This window comes from Acromyrmex echinatior, chromosome 18, assembly GCF_024713525.1.
Source record: "Acromyrmex echinatior isolate Ae372 chromosome 18, ASM2471352v2, whole genome shotgun sequence".
Taxonomy (NCBI): Eukaryota; Metazoa; Arthropoda; class Insecta; order Hymenoptera; family Formicidae; genus Acromyrmex; species Acromyrmex echinatior.
Genome location: NC_141869.1, coordinates 8,005,395 through 8,029,792, shown reverse-complemented (window position 1 = coordinate 8,029,792; position 24,398 = coordinate 8,005,395). Strand labels below are relative to the sequence as shown.

The following is a 24,398-nucleotide window of genomic DNA, read 5'->3' as shown; positions in this document are numbered from 1 at the left end:
AATTATTACTTAGATTTTTATTATTTTATTATTATTATTTTAGGGAAAAGAAAATAATTCTAATCGGAATCCATTCCGACTTACATCATGATAAACTTCCAGTATTCTGTTTTCATTAGAGTGACCTTGTGGATCTAAGCAGTGATCTCATTTCACTAAGGAGTGAAATGAGCGCAATCAAACGCATTTCCATAGACTTCGTCGTATCATCCTTATGCAGACAACAACGCTTTAACATCGAACGCTGATTGGTGAAAAACGGTTGATGGGAGTAAATTTTACCTCTACAACTAGTTTTTCACCATTCAGCATTCGATGTGAGAGCGCTGTTGTCCATATGAGGATCTGGACTTAGATGTTGAATTAATGCTTTGATGGAAACCAAAGATTTAGGAGTCGTGCACACACTTTCCATATCGGTAATCGTAGAGACGTAAAAATTAGTCAATCATAGTCAAAAATTTTCAAAAATTTTCAGCTTCGATTAGCTAACTCTTATATATATGTCTTATAATTATTGTGGAAAATTATGGAAAATGCGTGCAGGGTCCTTTGGACCCTACAGCAAAAATATAAGGCAATAAAACGTGAGTAGGATAGCGATTATGTAACTTTTTTTTTCAGCTGAAACATGAAAAGTGAAAATTTTTATGTATATGTACATATAGACACATATACAAAAAAAATTTCACTTTTCATGTTTCAGCTCTAAGAAAAAAGTTACATCACTACTCAGTAAAGAAATCGTAATGCATGGTCTACAATAGCAGTATCAGTAATGGATGAGGCTGTAAGAGTAAGAAATTGATCAATCACAGCCGATTATTTTTCTCACATTCAATTGTAATTGATTAATTTGTTACTCTTACAGTCTCATCCACTACTGTTACTACCATTGTAGACCACGCGCAACATTGAATTTTTTATGGCTACCGCAGACAAAATTTCTGTAACAGTAATCATAAGTAAAATACGTAAAATTAAGCAGATGAGTCAATCAAAATATTGCTTTATATCTACATAATCTAATGGAAATAGAAATAGCAATAAAGTTATCCATAAGAGAAATTTTAATGTTGAAAATTGATTTACAGATAAGTTTACTGCTATTTTTATTTCTGTTAGATTACATAATAGATCTAAAGCAATATCTTGATTGGTTCATCAACTTAAGTTTATGGTTACTGTTACAGAATTTACTGCCAGCACTGAAAATCTATAGTGCACGTGACGTAAATTATAGATTTCCAGTACTGATAGTAAATTTTGGAACACAGCCTTTGTCTACGGTAGCTCTTACTGGTCTTACGATTTTTATTGTGATCGGCCAATTCGCTTACTGCTTAAGTCTTATTGCCTTACGTTTTTATGTGTGCCATAGGCTATAGAGCACGAACTGTGCCATTCATATCTAAACAATATATAATACTAGTTAATAAAAATGAGAGAGAAAGAGGGAGCATAAAAACGATTAATCTTTATTCTCCTAACATATTGTGATTGATTGAATAGAAAGATAGAGATTATCTATCGGACTGTGCTCTATCTCTTTTTATTGACCAATTTTACTCACGGATGGCGTAGTTCATGCTCTGTCTTCGGTAGAAACTAGACCAGTAATATACGTGTCTTTACTGGAAAGATCTCCATATAAGAGCTCCAATGATGGTCGCGAAGACGGGAAAGATAGCACGACGGGCGAAAGCGAGGAACGAAGGAAAGAAGGGCTTGATCACGCAAAGGAGAGGGAAAGCGATCGGACTTGGGCGTCGATTAAACGGTAGAGGGGATCTATCGCGCACGCGCGCAATACGAGTCGTGCCGCCAGTACGATTAATTGCATACGTCGCGTCGTCGTTGCAGGCTCCTGTAACGCAGTTTACACGAGTCGCTTGACTAAAAAAAGTGCGTATACGCGTGCCACTCGAGTCGGGCGATGTGCTGTCTGTTGAGTTGTCGCGTTGCTCCGACGAGTGAATAAAGCAGGTGAGACGGTCCAATCGTTAACGCTCATTTTATTTAGAGATCCTATAACAGAGTTTGGCCACGAGCAATTTTGTTAAAACATGAGTGAAAAAGAAGAGTGTATATACTGTCTTTTTTTTGTATATGCTATCTCATTCTAACTTATTAAAATTACTCATTTTAACTAAAAACGATGGGCTAATCAAAAGTTTGCCATCTTGTGGCTGGATTTTGTTATAGGACCTCTAATCTTATTTATATTTGTACGATGAATGATAGAATGATAGGATCGTTTCTTTTATTAATTGATTATTATATAAATATCTAAGGTCATTGTGAAAATCTGGAAAAATCGCAGGATATTTCGAAATAGATCTCAAAAAAATAGATCCTAAAAGCAGAGATTAAAAATAACTAAATTAAAATATTAATATAGTGTTATATGGGCACTTATCGCGTGTGAATATAATTATGACATCAAAAGAGTAAGAATATCTAGAATTTTTTAAACTACCATCTTGTTATGAAATTCTTAAACTTTAAAAGACATTTTTCGATTTTTTTCTAAAAAAAAATTGCTTATATATGTTTTCATGATTTGAGAAATATTCAAGAAAATCAAGGAAAGCATGAAACGTATTTATTATATATATCAGTCTCATCTTATATCTTAGAAGAAAAGTATATAGGTATTTTTTTAATAATAATAAAACTTTGATAAATTTGTTGAAAGTTGAAGTAAACTATTCTCAATAGTAGTTACATTTTTATTAGACACTAATAGAGATCTAATAGAATCTAATAGAGATTGTATATTTATATTATTCCCGCGTTTCTTCAGTGCTGAATGTTTCGTCTCTTCATTTTTGAATATTACAGCCTCTGTAATATCAAATAAATAGGATATAGCATTATAAATAAGTATTTGGAACTACGATTGTGTAAACATACTTGTAAGTGATTGTAAGAATTGACCAATCACATTGTGCTATCTACTTGATATTACAAATACTTCATTGATCAATCAAAGAATGTGTGTTTCAAAACATTTGCAACATGAAGTAAATCGCATTCATAGTCGAATATGAAAAGAATATTCGATTGTGATTGATTAATTTTTGTAACTATAACCACTTACAACTATGCTTACGAAATTATAGAAAGGATTTAAGGCGCTTGTGTATAGTCATCACAGCCATATTGAATCATCAAAAGAGATCAATCGAGAAATAACGCATTAATTTGTGTTACATACCATTTGAAAATAAAAATTTGGATAAAACAAAATGATGAAATCGCTTTAAAAATTTATAAAAATTTATAAAAATACGGAAACTATGCTTATCCCCCCTGACAATAAACAATCGTAAAAAATAATAAAAGGCATATGAAATGCTTTTATTCAGTGCGCAAGCGTAGCTTATTTTCACTTACACGTATCTTTTATTACTTTTACAATTATTTACTGATTGTCAGAGGGTGGATGAGCATAGTTTTCATCCATTTTTACAAATCTTTTAAAGCAGTCTCATTATTTTGTTTTATCTAAATTGTCTTTATTTATAAATAACATGTAATAAAAACGTGTCATTTCTCACTTCTGACGTCAATAAGGCTGTGGTACTTAGGAACCTTAAAAATAAAATAGAAGAAAGAAGAAATATGCTACGCGATTCGACTATCGTGTGCGAATTCTAATTACTCACCGCGTAGTGGCCACACAGGTGATGTCTCTCGCGCGTTTGCGACGGGGATTTTCGTATTTTTCTCTCACGACGAAAGGATACTTTGTTAGAAAAGATCATTAAAAATTAAATGCTCGTGCTACAGTCACAGTAGTTTCACTGGATGATAAACGATACTTTAATGCCGTTAGTACAATGCAGACACTGTATTTGAGCAGTGACTGTTTTACATTTCACACAATTTCGATTCAATGGGGACTTATATTGTATAAATAAAAAATATCGTATTAAAATAAAGATATCCTGTCCTTTGAAACATAATACATAACATGCAATGATACAATATTTAACGAATTCGATTGGACGCACTCGGTCCTGTGCACATTAAAGTCATCGTACACAAAATAACGTAAAAATATGTTTATACATAAACATAGAAATCGATTAAATTCAGAAATACGCAATACATTTTATTATACTATTACGTAAAATATGTATTTTATATTATAATTCAAAATATTTGTATTTCACTTTTATACTCAAATTAAATCAGTGTACAATGGCTTTAATATGCACTAGGGCGCACTAATGCTTCCAATCGAATTCACATAAATGTAAGTCTGAGTTTACAATGAGTCGATAGTAGATAGTCTTAGAAGTTGGTTGCAAGCCATACTAATTTATCGATTTCGATAATTTCGACTAATCCCAACTCATTGACAATCCTTCATAGACTTTCTACAATAAGCTATTATCTAAGCTTTAAGTCTTAAGCCATAAGAAATTGAGCAATCAAAACCAAATGTGAGAAATAATTGACTGCAATTGGTCAATTTATTATGACTTAAGATGTAAAGAGTAGGTAACAGCTTATTGTAAAAAAACTCATCAGACCCGCTTCCGACTATCGACTAATTTGTAGACGCGGCTTAAATCGATAAAATAATTCATTAATTTGCGTTCAATGTTTTGTCATAAATTTAATGTTCTGTTCCATCCGAGAGAGAGGGGGGAGAGAGGAGGAGGAGAATGAATGATTCTTTATTAGCTTTCTTAGCTATTCCAAAATACGAATAATATTATACATAATCTTAAATCTAAGTAACATTTAAATATTATATATTCTTTTAATATACTCTTTTAAATGGCGCAAGTCTTACGATAAGGTGTTACACGAGTAATTTTCCTTCGTAAAACATACTCTTTTTTACACTTTTTGTTTTGCGGAATTTTATTACAATATTCCCGATTTGCCGTGTCTTTCGCTCTCAATTCACACAGTGTGTAACTTATTTCTTCATTGTTCTGGCATCATGTCATTTAGAATTTTAAAAATAAAAGTACACACATTATAATAAAGCCTGTTTTACAAACTTGAACACAAATTGCAGTGTTTGCAGTATGTCTTCTACTTTGGGGTATCTGTTATATTGCAATATGATTCTCATAGCTCGGTTTTATACCTTCTGCAATTCCCATATGTATATTTCTCCCATATCAATCAACAACATTACACAATACTCAAAGTGAGGTTGCTATGATTGTCTTATATACTATACATCTAGTGTAAGTCGAAAATTACCTATTTTTTTAAAAACCCGTTTTTTCCCTATTTTCTTTAGCAAATGTAATCACAGTAGTTTTTAAACCAAAGTCTATCATCAATGATTATTCCTAGGTACTTCATTGTTTCAACCCGTTCTATTACAGCTCCATTCAAACATTTAAACGTAATATTACTACTCATAGCTTTTTCCTTATACTTCTATCACAAATTTTGTTTTCTCTGCATTTAATTTTAATTTATTTACATTCATCTATCCTTCTACTATGTTAAATACCATTCATTTCATTTTATTCTCTAATTCCGTATTACTCTATCCAGTTACGTATATTAGCGTATCTTCTGTAAATATTTTTATATTGCATACTTCTGGACAAATTTTGATTATATCATTTATATAAATTATAAATAACAACGGACTAAATAACAAACAAATCTCTGTGATATTCCATACTCTGTGGACAATAACTTTGAACATTTATTGTTGAACGGACTTGTGTTCTGTTTTCTAGATATAACCTTAACTATTCTAAAATCATACTTCTAATTCCATACTGATATAATTTTCCTAATAATCTTTCCCTATTTATTGTTTCATGCTCGTTTAAGATCCATAAAAATTATCCCTATCATTTTTCTTTCACTATTTTTCCACTCGTCTATAATGGTTTAGATCGCTGTCTCGCACGAGTACTGTCTTCTAAAACTCAATTAGTGTTTTGTTATAAAATTGTTTTTCAAAAACTCTATAATTTGCCTTTTTACAACTATCTAAAATATTTCCCAAATATTGATTTATTAATCGTCTTACTTTCCTCGGTACTCTAAAGACTTAGGATGCTCGCGCGGAATGCAAAAGATTTAGGTTCGACTCCCGGCCGAAATAATATTTTTCACAATAAGAACTAATTATTTACAGATTTTAATATGTCACTCAGCATGATTAAGATCGTTTTAAGATGCGAAAAAGCATCATTAAATTGCTGGTGCGTGATATTACTGCGGTAGTTTAGTAGAGTTTACGTTTCAAGATCGAAAAATCATTTCGTCGCGCATTTTAAAGGATTACATATGTAGTATATAAATTCACACATACAAGCACTTAAGATCCAGCTAGACCGTTTAAGGCATTGATTTCTACAGGTATTTCTCACATATACGATCTTATGAGATATAATATTATAATTGCTATTCTTTCAATTCAAAACAGGTTCGAGAGCCTCAAATCCATTTTTGTCCATAATTCGAGATTGAAAGTGAGAGTCAGTGCAGTACTTTATGTGCAAGTGTAATAATAAAAAGTTTAAAAGTCCATTTCTGATAAAACAGTATTTTAATATATATCCGTACATGTTTCGATTTAAATTATTTTCAACGGAAATTGAACGTATTAACTTGATCTACAAATAGTGCAATAATCTTGATGCTAACCATCCACCATACCATCTACCAAAAAGATTCTTTAGATTCATCCTAGTTTATTGGCCAGAAGGAAATAGGAAAACTATCATAAAGTAAAGCTATAATAAAATTAAGGTAAAAAACGACATCATATTTTTAACGAAAAAGCAGATAGTCACTTACCAAATTGATGCAACTCGCATATTTATATATTATCCAGTCAATCAAATAAAAAATTGTGACAAATAAATATAATAAATAATTAAATAAGGTATGAAATTTAATCCAAATAAACTTTTCGTCAGATAATAGCAGAGATACTTGAACAATATGTGAACGTTTCCGTTATAAAGAGACAAATAATGTGTATCTCCACTGATATCAATATAACTCAAAGACTAAAGTCAAATGTATTATCATAAACGAAAAAATTTGTAAATAGTATTAATAGCTGACATATAGGCATGGTCTAAAAATTCCGTGTTTATTTGAAAGTTTAAACTTATTTTATTCGTTTTATATGTAGCATTTTAAACGTTTGTCTTTTATTGTAATTCCTCTCTCTATTCAAAATCTGTAAACTATTCCAATTAAATCCAAACGATCCAAATCAAACTCTATAGGTAAGTTTTTATTTTTATCATGTACTTGCGATTGTTTGACTTACTAAGAGTTTATAGTACAGGGTGGGCCATCTATTGGTACGTTTTTGAATTTCGTCGTATGGCAACACCGAACGAGCTACAGACCCGAAATTTTGACAGTTTATTAGTCATACCGTCCGCGGCACGAAACAACATGTTTTCTCTTGAAGAGCGTTTTGAAATTTTAAAAACTTATTTTCAAAGTCAGTGCTGTGTCGCCGAAACTGTACGAATTTTGAAAAGAAATATGGGTCGTGATAGAGCACCCACCGAAGGAGCTATACGCAAATTGGTGAGGAAAGTTCGTGAGAAAGGGATGTTAGTGGATGACATTATATTACGACTGTTTTGAGTGAAATTGGCGCCGAGGTAGTCCAAAATGTCATTAATAATTGGGGTGACCGAATGGCATACTGTAAGGCCAGTAGAGGGAGCCACATGAACGAAATCGTTTTTCATTCTTGACGCGGATACTTTTAGCTTCACAACAAAAAAAAAATTAATAAAAAATATCAATGTATGCTCATTTGATCGCATTTTTAAAAACGTACCAATAGATGGCCCACCCTGTATTTGGCGCGGAATGTACAATATAAGGCATGAATAATCGAAAAAAAGAATTTTAAAATGTTAATCATCTTTTGTTTGATTTAACAATCTTTTAGTTATTTCCATTCTACTCGGTTCTTATTGATTTATAATGCAAAAGAATGTCGTCATCCGACTTTCCTTTTGTAAAACCTGACCGAAGAATAAAGAGACCAATTTTCTAAACAATTTTTTGGAAAGTTTGTTCTTACTCCATAATCTATGGATAATCTCTTCTTCTCTGTTTAAAACTGCAAAATCTGCCTTGTCGCGCTGGATCCATTCACTCTAGGATCGCGGGATAAATCGAATCAAGATCGCGTCGATCATGCTTCTCTCGGCGTGACGTAGCCAAGGAACGACACTGGCGACAGCTGAAACCTTTTTTGTGAGTGAAAGGCGTGGGAGGGGAGGAGTGTAATGGTGTGTGTCTCAGAGAGACAGAACGAACTATGAGAGAAAGAGAGAGACAAGGAGAAGAGAAAAGAGGAGGCGAGAAGAGACGAGGTCAACGATGCCCAATATGGCATTCTGCGATCGCCGTGAGTGTCATTTTACTTACACATATGACAGCAGTGTTTATACGCTCACGTATATACAAGTGAAGGTCGATTGCGCCTTCTTACGTTGCCTACAATTAGCAGTTATTGTCAAGTCGCCGCTAATGTACTGAATGCCATATATCTGCCCGAAGAATGGCTACAAGTTTCTCTTTCCCGCCAATCTTTTTTTCTCCGGATATCCTTCGCGGGAAGCGCGAATTTTTCAAGAAAAGTTTCATCTATCTAAGGATGCTTTCCAGTAAAAAACATAAACGACACAGTGTAGCACAATTATTAGTTATTCACACAGTGAATCATCATCTTGTTGTTTGACACTATTAAATAAAAAGAAATAATCACTGTGTAATATTATGTTTTTTTATTGGAAAACATTATAAGACAATGATATGTACCTTATTTAAAGATCATTTTTAGAAATAGATAAAATCTTATGAGTCACAATGTTTATTTTGTTTGCATAAAATAGAAAATATGATTATATTTCTTCGGATATTATTTTCCATGAGCCAACTGTCAAGGATCATAAAAAATTTATAGGTGTGTTGCATGAGGTCCAGGGGCGGTTGTTGCAGGTTCACTGATCTAAAGACCCGTAGATAAGCTGCAAAACGCATTCGAAACACTTATCATAACAATCAATCGGCGTCAATGATACTGTTTCTAATTGACTGTTATGACAAGCATTTTAATGGGCTAAACGATTATTTTTTGTAAACGGTTATAACAATTACTGTTACTTTAATTGGTTATTTAAACAGCTATCTGTTATATTTTATAACTATAATAGTAAATAATATTTAATAATATTATATTACCCTAATCACAAATAAAAAGTAATTAGAAAAACGAAAAGGATAATAAAACTTTTAAAAATGAAAAGAATATTAGAGTTTGAAATCACTATACACACACTAGTAATGCAACAACACCGCCGACAGTGCTTCTACTGCAAAAAAAAGATACATAGTAAAATCTTAAACTTACTATTTACTTTTTACTTACTTATAAAAGAAGGGTAGAAATTTTCGAGGGTTTCGCTACTAGCCCAGCAAAATTAGATTTTTTGGAAGCAAAATTGCTATAAAAGATTTGTTTGTGGAAAATTATTCGAAAGTGTATATAACATGTTAAAAGTCCTGACTGCCAGCAGACAGACTGGTCTGTTGTTCATAATTTTATTAGCTTTCTTTTTGATAATGATCTTTATTTCAATAAAACAAATACTTTTTGAGATATTTTTAAAAAACAACACTTTATTAGTTTTTGAAACTGAAAATTTTTCAAGTCCGCTGGCGGGGGATTTAAAAAAACTTTTACTATTTTGGTATGTTGCATAATATTATATGTATTGTTATTTCGAACAACTTCCCGCAAACAAATCTTTCATGGCATTTTTGCGTTTCCGAAACGCAAAAAAAATTTAATTTTCCTGTGCTATATTGATTGGGGATCATTTTATTTATATGTTTTCTTATGTATTTTTCTTCGTAGAAACCGAAAATAAAAAAAAACCGAAATTATTATAATAATGCCATACTTAAGGAAAAATTAGTACATCGAAATAAAATGAATAAAATTCTTATTCGCATCGTTATTAAATCACTATTAATTATATTCCAATAAATTATTTATGAAATTAATTTCAAATTAGACCAAATGCGAATAATATTGCATCACAAAACGTGTTCTTTAGATTATATATTTCATTATAACATTTGTCATTTTTTTACCGTTTCCCCCACTCCAAACGTTGGTACCGAAATGACATTATAATGAAAAATGTAATCTAATTAACGTTTTGTGGTGCAATATTATTCGTATTTGATCCAATTTGAAATTAATTTCATAAATAAATTATTGAAACATAACTGATAGTGATTTTATAATGATGTGAGTAAAGATTTTGTTCATTTTATTTCGATGTATCAATTTTTCCTTAAGTCTGGCGTCATTATAATAATTATTTTCGATTTCTACGAAGAAAAATACACGCGAAGACATAGAAATAAAATGATCCCCAAGTGATAGCTTTGAAAATTTCTATTCTCATTTAAGACTTGATAAAAATAACCGTTTAGTCCGTTAACCGTTATTTTCCATTTGATAATGATTATTAAAGTTATTTCTCAATAACGATTACAGTAATACTTAACGAAATAATACCCATCAGTAGTTGCGACTGCGTTTTGCGTATTGCGATTTATATACTCTTTAAATTATTTAAAGCGGAATCTTAGTCTAAAGAATGAAAATTGAACTAGCTTTGAAAAAGAATGACTGAATTTTCAATCTTTAATATAAAAGATTTTACTCTTTTTATAAAGCAAGATTTATTTTAAATAGTTACAAAAATTTTAAAGAGGCTGCGTTCTGTTATACACTGCGAGTACTGAAACTTTATACGAGTAGTACGTAATGTGATATAGCTAGATCTTCAGTATTCGTAGTGATTAATGGGATGTCCTAGACAGGCCTAAACAGAATGTTGATTGTTCATATGTAAAAGTAGTTTTATCCAAAATTATAAATAAATTAGATATTGAATTCCTTAGCTCCTTAATTAGGATTGTTTTAAAAATGCTGAAATAATTATAAATCTTATAATATCTAGAAAGAAAAAAATAGGTCTAGAGTTGCAACATGTTTCTCAAATCTTCACTGTTACACAAATGCAATTATATTCATCATCATATTTAATAAAAAATGGCAAACACTTTATTCCAAAATAAGCTAAAATTCTTTCTTCAGTTGTAAAGCCAGTCAAGCGTATTCTACTTTTTTAAATAAATAAAAATTGCATTTCTTCATATATTTCTGCTATATTATATATTTTGTTAACTAAAACAATAAATTTTTCTTAATTTTTTAAAACAAAATTTAATTGAGATAATTTGAATGAGAAACATTATAAGCTCCTTTGCTCTTGTAAAAAATTTTCAAATAAAATTAACTTCATCAATATATTGGCTATATATTGCAACAAAAGGAGTAATCCCAAGATTATTCATTTTTGTTTTGTGTAGTGAATCTGTTGTTTTATGCAAGAATCTTACCATTCTGAAAGGAGGCGGAACACGAATTTGTATTTCTCATTGGGATTCTATTCTTGTTTGCGAGAGGGCGAAAAGTTTAATTAGCGAGATCGTACGATCTCCAGCGGATTCGTCGGATAACATCGCCTGAGTAAAAAAAGAAATTAGACTGTTTGTTGCACGCTCGGCATACCTAGTTTTTTACAAGATCGTCCGTTGCCTTCCTAAGATGGGCAGTAGCCATAAACATGTGCGCTCGAACAAGCGCACATCAAGGCCGCGTAACCATCGGTTGAGGAACGATATGCCTCGCAGGAAACTACCGCGTGTGTACGTGAGCCTGCTTATAGCTTATGCAACAAACGCAGCAACACGCGTTGCATTCGCGTGAATCATCGCTTGGACCTTTACCTGACTGCGTTTATATTCGGAATTACAACAGCCTAATGCCTTCAACCAATCGAGATATCGCGCACGTCTTGTCTCGTCTGGTTTGATGGTCTCTCGTCTCATCTATATCTGTGTGCATGGACGTCCAAAAGGGGAGACAAAAAAGGGCATTTGCCATCCCCTCGGTGACAATTTCTCTTTCTCGACTTACACTTACTTTGTCGTAGAAAGAAAGCTTTAAATGTAAAAAAAAGTATAGATTTATAATTATATACATATATATTCTAATTTTTGAAATAATAGTAAATAGTAGTAATAAGCTTGTATATATACAGGATGTCTAGTAATTCTTCTGACGATGTTCATGGGCAAGTAGAGCGGACTAAATAAAAACTAAGTCAAAAAATCATCTGGCATTGGTAAATATTTACTTTAGGGGATGCTCCTTCGATGACCTTGACTTTGATATGTTGACAAGGTCATGACCTTGAAACCTTTTAGGCTTGTTATTCGTTAAAAAGTTATAATTAACAAAAAAAAATTTTAAAAATATCTTATTTCTGCCATAATGTTATACATGGTTGAATTAGAAAGGTTACCTTCATGGGTGCGCAGTAGGTTAGAAGTAGTGGGAGGATCTGTCAGCCAATCAAGTTTTGAGCTCATTTGCAGACATTCACATGACTCGTTCACGCTGCAATGAGCTCAATTTCTGATTCGAGATCTCAGATCATGTGACACGTCCTCCGCTACTATGCGCAATGGATAACCTTTTTAATTTAACCATGATGTTAATATAATATTAAGAGATGCCTTCTAATACATACGCGCGCGTGCACACACACACACACACACACACACACACACACACACACACACACACACACACACACACACACACACACACAAGAGTACACAAAACACGATACATCATTACATCCTTGTTGTCCGCCAATTAAACAAAGATGAAATGATCATTATAATGTGTCGTTTGGAAGGCATCCATAAACTATCCCATATCCTCCCTAGTTTACGTAATGACTTTCCACGCGAAGCGAAGTCCACCCCACTTTCCCCCCTGTCAAAGAACGCACGACTTTCCATGCGAAGCGAAGACCCCCAATCTTCCTCTGTCAAGAAGAAATACTGCTGAAATATATATTTTGTGTTTAAACATTGTGTGCTATTTATAAAAATTGTTTTGTTTTGTAACTTTTTAATAACGAGCGATAGAAAAGATCAGTGATCTTCTTGAGTGTAAAGATCAAGGTCATTCGAGGTCATTTGAGGCTGGCTGTGTAAAGAGGAAGTTTTACCCGAAAATATTACGTACCTTGGCCTTGGCTGGGAGTCGAACCCGGATTTTTAGCATTCCATGCGAGCGTCTTAAGTCTTTAAACCACCGAGACCTTAGTAATATTCTTCGAAATAATCAATATGTAACAAATCAGTATGGAAACAATGGCTACGTTTACACCGTGCATTTAGGCCTATACCAATAGGTGTCCTTGTTTATCCTGTAAGTTAAACAAAGGCATCTATCGTATAGGTCGCGGACTAAGCGCACGGTATAAAAGTAGCCAATGTCTTTATTTCATACGATGCAATATAAACAATAGATAGTTTTTGCAATATCGTTTACCCAGATGCTGAACCAGATGATGAACGCTAAAGTGAAGTTATCATCTTCTTAACAACTAATTAAAAAAAGAATAATGTGACTTTAGTGTTCACCGTATCTGAATCCACGTTATTGCAAAAACTTCTTAATAAGAATTTTATTGGATCGTACATGTGAAATATACAATTAATAAGAAATAAATTAACAAAAGTCTATAAAAATCTATCATTATATATATTATAGGTTTTTCAAAAAAAATTTCCGAACATAGTCGTTAGAAGGGCTAATATTCATAGTCAGATCTTATATTCAAGAACGCCTTAAATGTAGTCTTAAAAAGTCACGAACCAATCTCAGAGGGCCATATTAGCATCTTAAGACATTACTTAAGACGATCTTGAAATAAGAACGGACTATGAATAAGGATGAAAGGTTTGTTGAAGTTACTTTCGTAATATATATTAATAATTTTATTTTCGTAGAACAGGTCGATTCTTCTGATCTTGTATAAAGATGTGGAATAAAGAGTTGACAGACTTCCTTTTTTATATTGTTACAGATTGGAAGCGCAGCATCTACAGCCAATATGGATTCCCACGTTGGTCTCGACTACATCGTAGATAATCCCGAATATTGCGTCAAACTTGCCTCAGGTAATTTATCCAACATTCACGATTCCATAATCTCAGATTCCATGCCGCGTATTGATCCTTTATAGATGCGATCGGGAAAACGTGGAAAGACGCTATAACTATATGCACCGACAAGATACTATTAAAGACGGTCGGCACTTATAGAAATTCGCTGTTAAAATTTAAGTGATTAAGAGTAAGAAACTGATAATACGGTATTAATTTCATGATTTATTAGTTTCATTGACATGTATATATTAGGTGTTGGAATTAATTCGTAGCGTTTTTAATGAAAGAATGTTATTTATTTCACATGAGCATTAAAAAATACATTAATGAAAGTACTTCCACCACTTGTAAAACGCTACGAATTAATTCCAACACCTAATATGTTTAAAACTTAATAATACTCGATTTTGATTAAAAATTGATTTTAATGTTATCATTCGATTTGATTTTTTTTTTATTAATAGAGATGATAATTAGAGAAAAAATTGTATAATAATTTTTCGGCAATATATGAAAAATTATAATATTAAAAGTATGCGTACTTATTTATACAGCATTTATATAATAAAAAACGAATTTAATAATAAATTATCGAAATATTTATATTAATCGTAAATTTTTATTAATTGTTGATAATGTCTTCGTTCTTCAATTATTCCCGGGCCTTCGGGACTCCATTGATAATCACGAAAATTTGCCCAAGGTCGACAGTCTTTATAATAGTTTCTCGTCAGTACTGACATTCTTCATCATTCATTAGACAAACAAGGGTAGAACAAATAGCGTTAGTATTTTCTTGATCATCCTATATTCCACCATTATATTGCAGCGTTGGAGACAGCGTGCCCATCCGTGAAGAAGCAAGTCGTGGAGCTGCTATCAGCGCTGTGTGTTTATAGCCAAGATGGCAGGCAGAGAGCTATTGATACTCTTCACACGTATCAGGTAACCGTTTTTGAAAGTACATTGACTGCGTTCAGCGGACTCAACAGTTGAGTGAGCGCTCGCTGCTATTGATGCTATTCTTCTAGATCTAAAATTCCGATTGGATGATCTAAAAGAATACACCAATAATAGCAAGCGTTCACTCAACTATTGAGTCCGCTGAATGCGCTTATTGTCTGCGAATATTTCGCCAATTTGGTGAAAATTATATAACTTTTATAAATTGTACGTTTGAACGACAAGAATGTAACCGAATGCTAAAGTGATCGCGATAAATTGTCATGCAAAAAGTGTTGCCACAAAGCACGGCATTTCAGAAGAAGCTAGCTGTATAACTGCCGCATTATACAGTAATCGTGTGTCACGCTTAGGTAAAAGTCATGGTTCAAGGTCCCTTCGACAAATAAAAGAACGAAACACACCGCAATAGGTCTGTTCGCGTTTTTTGCATGAAATCTCCAAATATTTTTATCACTACCAAAACCTCATTACGTCTTTATCATAAAAAAATAGTATTCAACTTGATAAATAAAAACTTTGTATTGTTCCATGTTTATTCTCAGTTAACGCTAAATATCAGTTAAAAATTTCATTTAAATATCATTAAATATTCTAAGAATGTTCCATATATGTTCCGCAAAATTTTAATTTTTCCAGAAATTCTAGGTCGTCCCTGAATTAATTTTTAAACAAAATTTTGTTTTGAAAAACAGTTCAATTTTCACCTTGGAGCCTAATTTTGGAGCTTACTTTACAGGCGAAATACTGCACTTCTCATATTCTCTGCCAGATGATTCTTGTTAACGAATAATAAGGGAGAGTTTATATTGGTCGTAACCGTATGCCATAATTTGTAAAAATTGACCAATCACCTTCAAGTATTCCCTTCTTTCAGAGAAATGAGAGGGAAATACTCGTGATTAATCAATTCTTCTCTACAGATTATGGCATATGATTACGGCCAATATAAACGCTTCCTAAATTTCCGCCGCAGCTCTCTACTGTCGGCGAAGATGTATACTGCTCGCGATTTTCGTGATATACATATACAAGGTGTACTCATACAATATTTTGAACATTTTATCGATATTTGTATAGGTATAGCTGTTACTGATCTACGTATGTTCAAATGTAGGAGCGGAAGGGCGAGCGTTATCGATTGCGAGTCGTGGTTGACGAGCTGCAAAAAGCAACGTCCGAGGATTACCAGACGGCACTGTTAGCGTTCATAAATTGTTTGGTCATATCGACGCCGGTGCTCAAGGACCGCATACGTATTCGCAACGAATTCATCGGTAAGTGAAAAAGAACGGCACAAATCTTTGCGAATATCATTAAAGGGATCTTAAGTTAATTGTCTATACTAAAGTTGTCTGTTTTATCGACTTAACAGATTTATGTACATACATATACACGATTTATGTGTCATTGGCACATCACTATACTGTGGAAGGATTACGTTAGGCCTGTTCTTTTTGACTGAATTTTTTCATCAGTTCATCTTTCTTCCTTTTTCCTCCAAGAGAAAAGAAGAGGAAGAAAGATGAACTGCTGCAAAAGTTTAACCAAAAAGAATAGGCCTAATGTAGTTCGGTCAAACCACGCCTACTTTTGCTCTGCGTATCATCAATAGGATTCAAGGGCTATCAACTATGAAACGCGAAACATGAAACGGTATTCATAGTCCGTTCTTATTTTAAAACCGTCTTAAATAATGTCTTAAGATGCTAATACAGTCCTCGAATTGACTTATACATACTTAAGACAGTCTTAAATGTAAGAATTGACTATGAATACCAACATGTTTCGCGTCGTGAAGTTGGTACTGAATCTTTTCTTGTGCAAGCAAAGCTATTCTTGAAGAGTATTTTATGGAAATATATACGATCAATTACTGCACTAATTAACAGTATTATTTTATCACGCTCCAACAACTGCGTTACACTCTCATTTGCCCGATTTTTCAGGATTTTATACTCTTGAAGATTTGCCATTGCCTCCCGAGAGGTAGCAATCAGATAAAATTTGATTTTTGGATGAAAATTCTGGATTTTTGACACAGAGAGCACAGTTCTGAAGAACCATTCGTCCGCGGCGGACGCGTCTTGACTTGGGGACTACAAGCTATATTATATTTTTGAAAATATTGTCGATTTTGACTGAGCATTGAAACATAGCCGTTCGGCGGTTTTGGACGACCCGTTGATTCGTTCTGACGCGGCGTGACGACGCCGTAGATGCAGGCGCCCCGAGTTCAAGCGGGCTTTGCCATTTTCGCGGACGTTGCATCACTTTTAATCTTTGTATCTCTTATATGATGTGATCTGGCTGTATCGATCTGCGAAGAAGAAGAAGAAGAAGAAGAATGCACAGAGAGCAGTCATGCTATGTTCTTTAAGCTACGATCGCCATTATGAATGAAAAGTGAATGAGAGGATTTAATATGAAAAATATGACCGTTTAATTTATTGTTTCGCAATTTAAACGGTTTTTTACTATTTTCTTTGAAAAGTTTTTTTGATACTTTATCTCTATATTTTACTTTTTCGCTTTCACATCTCAAGACCTAGTACATATGAAACGCAAGATTTATGAGATAAAACAGGTTGAATTCGTTATTACGTCGATTGGATACAGTATTGATACACAACTGTGATTCCTATTGCAGGTCTCAAGCTACTGCCGATCCTGAACGAACTGCGGTGAGTATACTGCGACGTATTTGTAGTATTAACTTATTAAGGCACCAATGTCCCTATTTCCACTCTATTTAAGACAAAAACAGAATTTTAAATTATTCTTTTATGGAACAAGTAGCGAAAAAATATTGTTCCGATCGAACTCAGTTTGTAAGACGAACGGTAACTCAAAGTCCGGGCACAAAAGCATAAGCGATGTCATTAAGCAAAGCTTCACAGCATCAAAAGCTTGCATTTGAGGGTCCCCCCAGAAAGATTTCACTCATTCAATACATATACTAATATTTATTCAATAATATGGGACGATATTTTAGATCTATTTCAATATTTTAGATCTACGCAAATTCTGCTAAATATAAGAAACTGTAGAGTTAATAAAAAAGATCACAAGAGGACAACTTTTTCATCAAAAATACTTCGAAAGAAGAGACTTTGATCAATTGTGAAAATAGCAATTGTTTTCCTGTTTCCATAATGTTAAGCATAGTTTAAGTTACAATAGTTTGGACTGCCTTGTCAAAAATATCAATAAAATTATTCCCGATAACCAAATTATTGCTAAATGACATGTACACTAAAGCTTCAGCAATTACATGTTTTAGGGTCTTTTTTACAAAAGAAAATTGTATCAGATTTGAGAAAGGTTTGTTATTTTGTAGTATATTCAGATGCATCGAATGTTGATAACATAAAAACATTTCCATATTCGATTCAGTATTTTCATGAAAGAAATGGGATTTGCCAAAAGTTATTAGATTTTTATAAAGAATTCCCAACGAGACATCTCTTGATATATTTCAATGCATTAAAAAAATAATCGTTGCTGCCAATCTGAGAATGAGTCAAATTAGCGCTTACATATATTATAGTGCAGATAATGTTTCTAAAAAAAAAATGTAAATTATGGCAAACATAATTCCGTTTATCAAAAGTTAAAAGCCGAAAACAGCCATGTTTTTAAAGCAAACTGTAATTGTCATATAATAACAACAATTGTGTGAAATATGCAATAAAAGGCCTAGATGTTGATGCGGAAAATATTGTTATTAAAATATACAATGAAGCGATAAATTGTTGAACGGGAATTCTTAGAACTCACAAATTGGTCGCATTGTTTATTTGAAATTAAATAAAAACAAAATTACTTAAAAAATATGAAATGTGAAGGAAAAATCGAACTGAGAATTGAATCTCCAAAGAATGCTCAAATAGAGCAAGCCGAAAATAAAAAGGAAAGCGATATACATGAGAGTTTAAAGATCCATGTTTCAAGTCCATGGATCAAGATAATGGCGATTATTTTTTCAGGAAAAGTCATGCGTCGGATGTGAGGGTACAGCTGAATGCCTTTGACTATCAGCAAGAGGCCGATGAGGAGCTCACGAATCACGGACCGCCCGGGATTGATCTCTCCTCTCACGTAGACGTCTTTTACGCCATCCTTGGTCAAGTGAGCAACTTATGGCGTTTTTCTTATTGCCCAGCTTTCGCTAATATTTATAATTAATATTTGCGTTTAATCTTCTGTCTGTGTAGGGGTGCAAACATATCACAGGCTAAAAAATCATAAATAAAAAATTATCGAATAGAAAAATTCCAAAATTTTTCTTATAAATGCTATTTGTGATATGTTAAGGGGTTATTGCTAGATGTATTATCGATAAAACTAGCGTCTTTGACGTTTTCGTTCCTGTTGAATTTCTTCGTAGTGGTTTCACAGAATAAAAATTCCTTTTCCATGATTAAAATGTATTTACATACATGCTAATGTACTTGTCGCTGATGTATTTTATTTCAAAGCTGAAAAAAATAAAAAAAATTACAGATCTCTTTATCCATTTTACTTTCAGCGTTAGTCGCCATATTGAAATTAAAATGGACAAGGAAATCTGTAATCACGGCAATATTGCTGCGCGTGCTTAGCGCTGAGCCACTACCGCGTTTCTAGATTTTTCGGATGAAGAACCGCTGCCACACGTTCATAGCGTGTAATCATCCTCGGATACAGTGTCACTTCCCTTATGAAAAACTCTAAAAATTTGAATGTTTACATTCCATTTAGAGTTATTTCAAACGCTGAATTTGAGCGTTATCCTCAACTTGAGACTTAACTTAAGTGTTACTCTTAAAATTGTGAGCGTTATTTATTCTATACAATTACTTAATTCAGTTTTAATGCTAAAATATGTATTGCTGCATCATATTCCGGAATACACACGACAAAATTATAATTGAAAAAAAAAAACGCTTTACTCCCTCATTTGGGAATTAATTTTCTTATTTCGCGATAACATTGTTCCCATATGATAAACTCTCCTCACGTATTTAACAGTGCAGCTTGCGATATCAGATCATGCTCTGCTAGCTCCATTTTATCATTCTGAACTGTCTGATTGACTAGTGACAGAATGTATCCCAAAAAATCTTTTCTTATTATGAATGGAGGATGCATCATTTGATTTGCTGCACGTTTTAATGTGTTTTAACGTGTCTGAATATGTTTTAACATGTTTTTTCACATGTATCAACATGTTTCCGAAGGACGATTTTATCGCAATCGTAAAGCTAAGCTAAAATATTTTAAAAAGGAAGCATGGGAACAGATAGATTTTATTGTTGTTGTGGGTGCCGATCCCTTACAATTAGATAAAAAAAAAGATTTGATATGATTAGAGCGTTCTTATGATATGTGTCATTGTATAGTTTGACGTAGGCTTAGCAGTAGTTACATTGAAAATTAACTCAAATATTTAAGTGAAAATAAGTAAATTTCACATTACATACGTCACTGAAAAAGTAATAATCGGATACAAACTTAAAAAAGGAGTTTTGACAATGTTAGAGCATCAGTCGCTCAAATAGAATTCGACGAATAGCTATTGCTAAGTTCGAGAGAAAATGTACGACGCGTGAATTATTACGCCGTTGTAATTCAACAGAATGAAGCGTAAAAAAAACAGTAAGTTTGTTCAATTTTATAAAATTTTGCTTATTACATTTTATACGTTATGTATTTTTCTTTTAAGGTCTACTTGCACTTTTTGTTCTACAGCTTCAAAATTTCGATATACTTTTCACATGTTGGGAAGAAGGTTTACCCTGACATCAACAGCGTACAAGTACCTGGACATTGGGATCGTCGTAGGATTTATGTCTCATGTAGAAATTGCGATTGACAACCGCAACCATAATCTTGCCTCATGCTACGTGAATGTATACTGAACTGTGTCAATATACACACAGTGTTAGAAAAATTTTAATATTTTGTATCATTTTCAAGACAAAATTGTATTACTAATAAACGCGATGCTACATGTTGCACAAAATTTATGATAAAAATTCTATTATAGAATGTGAATTAATAGTCTATGGTTTAGATTATATTGTACATGCTACATGACAAATACATGACAAATAAATGTGTGTATATTAAAATATATTTCTTTTAAAATTTTTTTTTCCTTCTCTCTATTTCTTCTTTATACTTCTGTATTGAATTAGTTGATAAGAAAGCGCGTTTGGCAATTTATATTACATTTACAATGATATCAAACTCCTCAATATTTAACAAATTAAAGTACAAATTACATAGGAAATCAACGCGATTATAGTTAATGCGCTAATATAATAGTAGATATATTATATATAATATCTCTTCAATCTCAACATCTATACAATTTCGTACGCGTTTTGACTTAATTCAAGTCATTTTCAACGAAATAAATTAAATAAATATAACACTTGCAATCTGTGCAATCCTGATGCCGACCATCTGCCTTATTGTAATATTTCCTTATGTTCCATCATGGTTAGTTAATCCAATAAAACAAAGAAAGCTTTACAAGATAGGCTATAATAATATTGCGAGTTAAGCAATAACGGTCTATGGTAATATTATATGTGCAGAAACGAGAGAACGGGTAATTACTCACCAAATTGCAAACAGTTTTAAACAATCACTCTTGATAGTCATCAATGTATATTGTAAAGTTGAAATGAATAATATGCAAACATTTTTCATCAAATATTAAACAAATGAATAATTGTGTCAGTTATGCGAGGCGTCTCATTTCACGAATGTAGCATACATGTCGGTTACTAAAACAATATTAACGCTACGTGTCATCGCTGGTACATAACTAACGAAGAGCAATGTTTTTAGTCATAAACAAATTTATACTAGATAGTTTTGAAAACTGCAGTATAAGCATGGTCAAGAAATTGTGTATCCGTTTGTAAATTTAGGCTCATTTTCTGTGTTTTAATGTGTTGACTTCCGAAATGTTATAATGAATTTTTAATAATTTGTTTATAAGCAATCTAAACATGACGTTATGTATATATAGTTTACTCTAAGATATACATTATTTTTCACGTCTTGTCCAATTCACGTGTTCAATTGTGCGTGTCGAATTGAACCATGGTCAATGGGATTCTCCCTTCTTCGAATTGCCTGGAGCAATATAATCGGGAATTTAGTAATATAAATTAACAACAAAAAAGCTAAATTTCTGTGTAAGTTTTATTCGATTGTGCTGCAATCTTTACAGGCTGTCAGCTTAATAAATGTCTTGGGATGGGTTGTATTCCTGTACATAGACAGAAGATTAATTTTGGAAGAGTTAATTTTTTGCGAGACATTTTTGCTCTTTTTGCTTTTTTCCCTTAAAAATAAATGCGTCACATTATATCATTAATTTTTATCTGTTCATCCTTTGCGTTCTGTAACCAATTTAATATTTTACTTTATCAGTTCCAAATGAAAATAAGAGAATTTTACAATAAAAATTTTAGATTCTTTTTAAAATAAATATATAAGAAAAATATATATAAATTTTTTATAATTATTAAAATATTGTATTTTAAAATTGATTTCTTACATTTTGTTTCAGTAATGTATGATATTGTTTACAATATTTGCGTAAACAAACTCCAGCTTTTCTTTCACAGAAAAGGAAACAATTCTATTTCATATATTAAATTTAGGCGTCAAAAATTTGAAGTTACATATTTAATGACGTAATAACTACTAAGACAAGATATTGATATAATATGCATACTTGAATTGAATAAGATAAATGTAAAAATATTTTCAATTAAAGAATAACAGAATAAAATATATAAGAAATTTATATGGATAATTTTTATATATTTCCATATTGAAGCTGCTGTAACGAAATTTTATGTTATATAATCGAGTCCAGCTCAAATTCATATAGACTCTTAAATTTTCTTGTCATTTAAGTACGAATGTATAAAGCTATATTATATAGTTGTAAAAGTTAATAAAAAAGCTATTTAAAGCCTTCTAATTGAGACAAGCACGTCGAGTGCTGCGAATAAGAGATGCCTAATAAAATACAGCACATTTATAGGTCGCAGACACTCCACAAGAGATACCCTTTTTGAGTGTCTTGCAGCATCTGCTGCGATTAGATCCGAAAGACGCCGCCAGTGATCTGGCATGGGACATCGCAGAAACCTTAGTGCACCGAGCCACGTTGCTGGAGAGTCGCGAGGACGCCACCAAGTTATTGAGATCGCCTAGTCTTCAAGTAAATGTCCGCATTTATGTTTTTTCGAAAAAAAAAAGAAAAGAAATTCGCAAAATTATTTCATAAAATAGAAATTATAACTTACGCAATGTTCTTCTAATTGTTTTTGGGAATTAGTGTGATTATACAAGAAAGATTATACACTATTCTTCTACATAAGAAGAAGTCGATAAACTGACTATCCGTTTTTCTCGGACCTTTGCCAATTACAAGTCATAATTTATGACTTTGATGGCGACATATCTGTTGACGGAAAGAGCCACTGTTACGTGCGTTACATCTGATCTGCTTAAATTTCGCAATTACTGTACTCGTAGGGATCGTCGTCAATGTCAACCTTGCTAACGTAAGCTAATGTAACATCCATCATGTACTATTTTCTGACTATATTTAAATGAAAACACCAAACCACAAAAGAAGAAATTCATACGCGTTTATCAATAATGACTTATCCATCATTTTCGTCAATCATGCGATTTTACAAAGTAAAAGATATGATAAATCTAAAGACATTGCGCGTATCAACTAATCACGTACCAAGTGTAAATGGAAAAAATATATATGGAATATGATTGTGCCATAAATTCTGTTCCTATAAAAAATGAATTTATTTTAAAATAAAAATAGAACAATATGTGTATTTACTATATATATATATATATATATATATATATATATATATATATTTCTACTTTTAAAAAATGTTTATCTTTTAACTTCATAAATATTTCTTCAAATTCTCGTAGCATGCAAAATCTTGATGCTGTTTACATTAGAGTCTACAAAGCTTCAATATTCCGATGAGATTTAAAATAATTTTTGTTTAAATTTTAAAGAAAAGGATTTTATTGAAACTTGAAAAGAAACTTATATTAAAATAGGAAAACTCTAAAAAAATTTGGTAAAGACAGCGTCAATACTCATTAAGATTTTACGTGTTGTGAAAGTATGACCCGACTGTTTAAAGAAATTTGCAAAGATATATTCTTTTCTTTATGTCTATAGATAGATATGTTTATTTCATCGCCTAAAAAGGCGTTGTACATACTACTTATTGAAGAATACTAAGATTTCGGTAGTCTAATGGTCAAGACTCTTGCATGGC

The 24,398-nt window shown here is 32.3% G+C and overlaps 1 protein-coding gene and 1 pseudogene across 7 annotated transcripts in view; one reads left to right on the top strand and one right to left on the bottom strand.

Annotated features, from left to right (window-relative positions):
- The first annotated feature begins 181 nt into the window (after positions 1-181).
- Positions 182-24,398, top strand: part of form3 (FH2 domain-containing protein formin 3) — a 43,140-nt gene continuing 18,923 nt past the window's right edge. For 2 of the 6 annotated variants that reach the window (XM_087415427.1, XM_087415426.1), the window contains exons 1-7: positions 8,143-8,389; positions 14,013-14,106; positions 14,924-15,039; positions 16,175-16,334; positions 17,708-17,741; positions 19,047-19,188; positions 23,114-23,293. In XM_087415427.1, coding sequence (XP_087271553.1) covers positions 8,300-8,389; positions 14,013-14,106; positions 14,924-15,039; positions 16,175-16,334; positions 17,708-17,741; positions 19,047-19,188; positions 23,114-23,293 — 816 coding nt within the window. In that variant the 5' untranslated portion in view covers positions 8,143-8,299. Of the gene's footprint in view, positions 1,987-8,142; positions 8,390-12,963; positions 13,246-14,012; positions 14,107-14,923; positions 15,040-16,174; positions 16,335-17,707; positions 17,742-19,046; positions 19,189-20,910; positions 23,294-23,455; positions 23,640-24,398 lie in introns of those variants that run through there. The other 4 variants (XM_087415428.1, XM_087415429.1, XM_087415430.1 and 1 more) reach the window with 4 other exon arrangements.
- LOC147906792 (uncharacterized) lies at positions 4,566-7,140 on the bottom strand (annotated as a pseudogene). The gene is made up of 2 exons (XR_015548074.1): positions 6,799-7,140; positions 4,566-6,718 (listed from the first exon to the last, which is right to left on the bottom strand). The product of XR_015548074.1 is annotated as an uncharacterized LOC147906792 (transcript).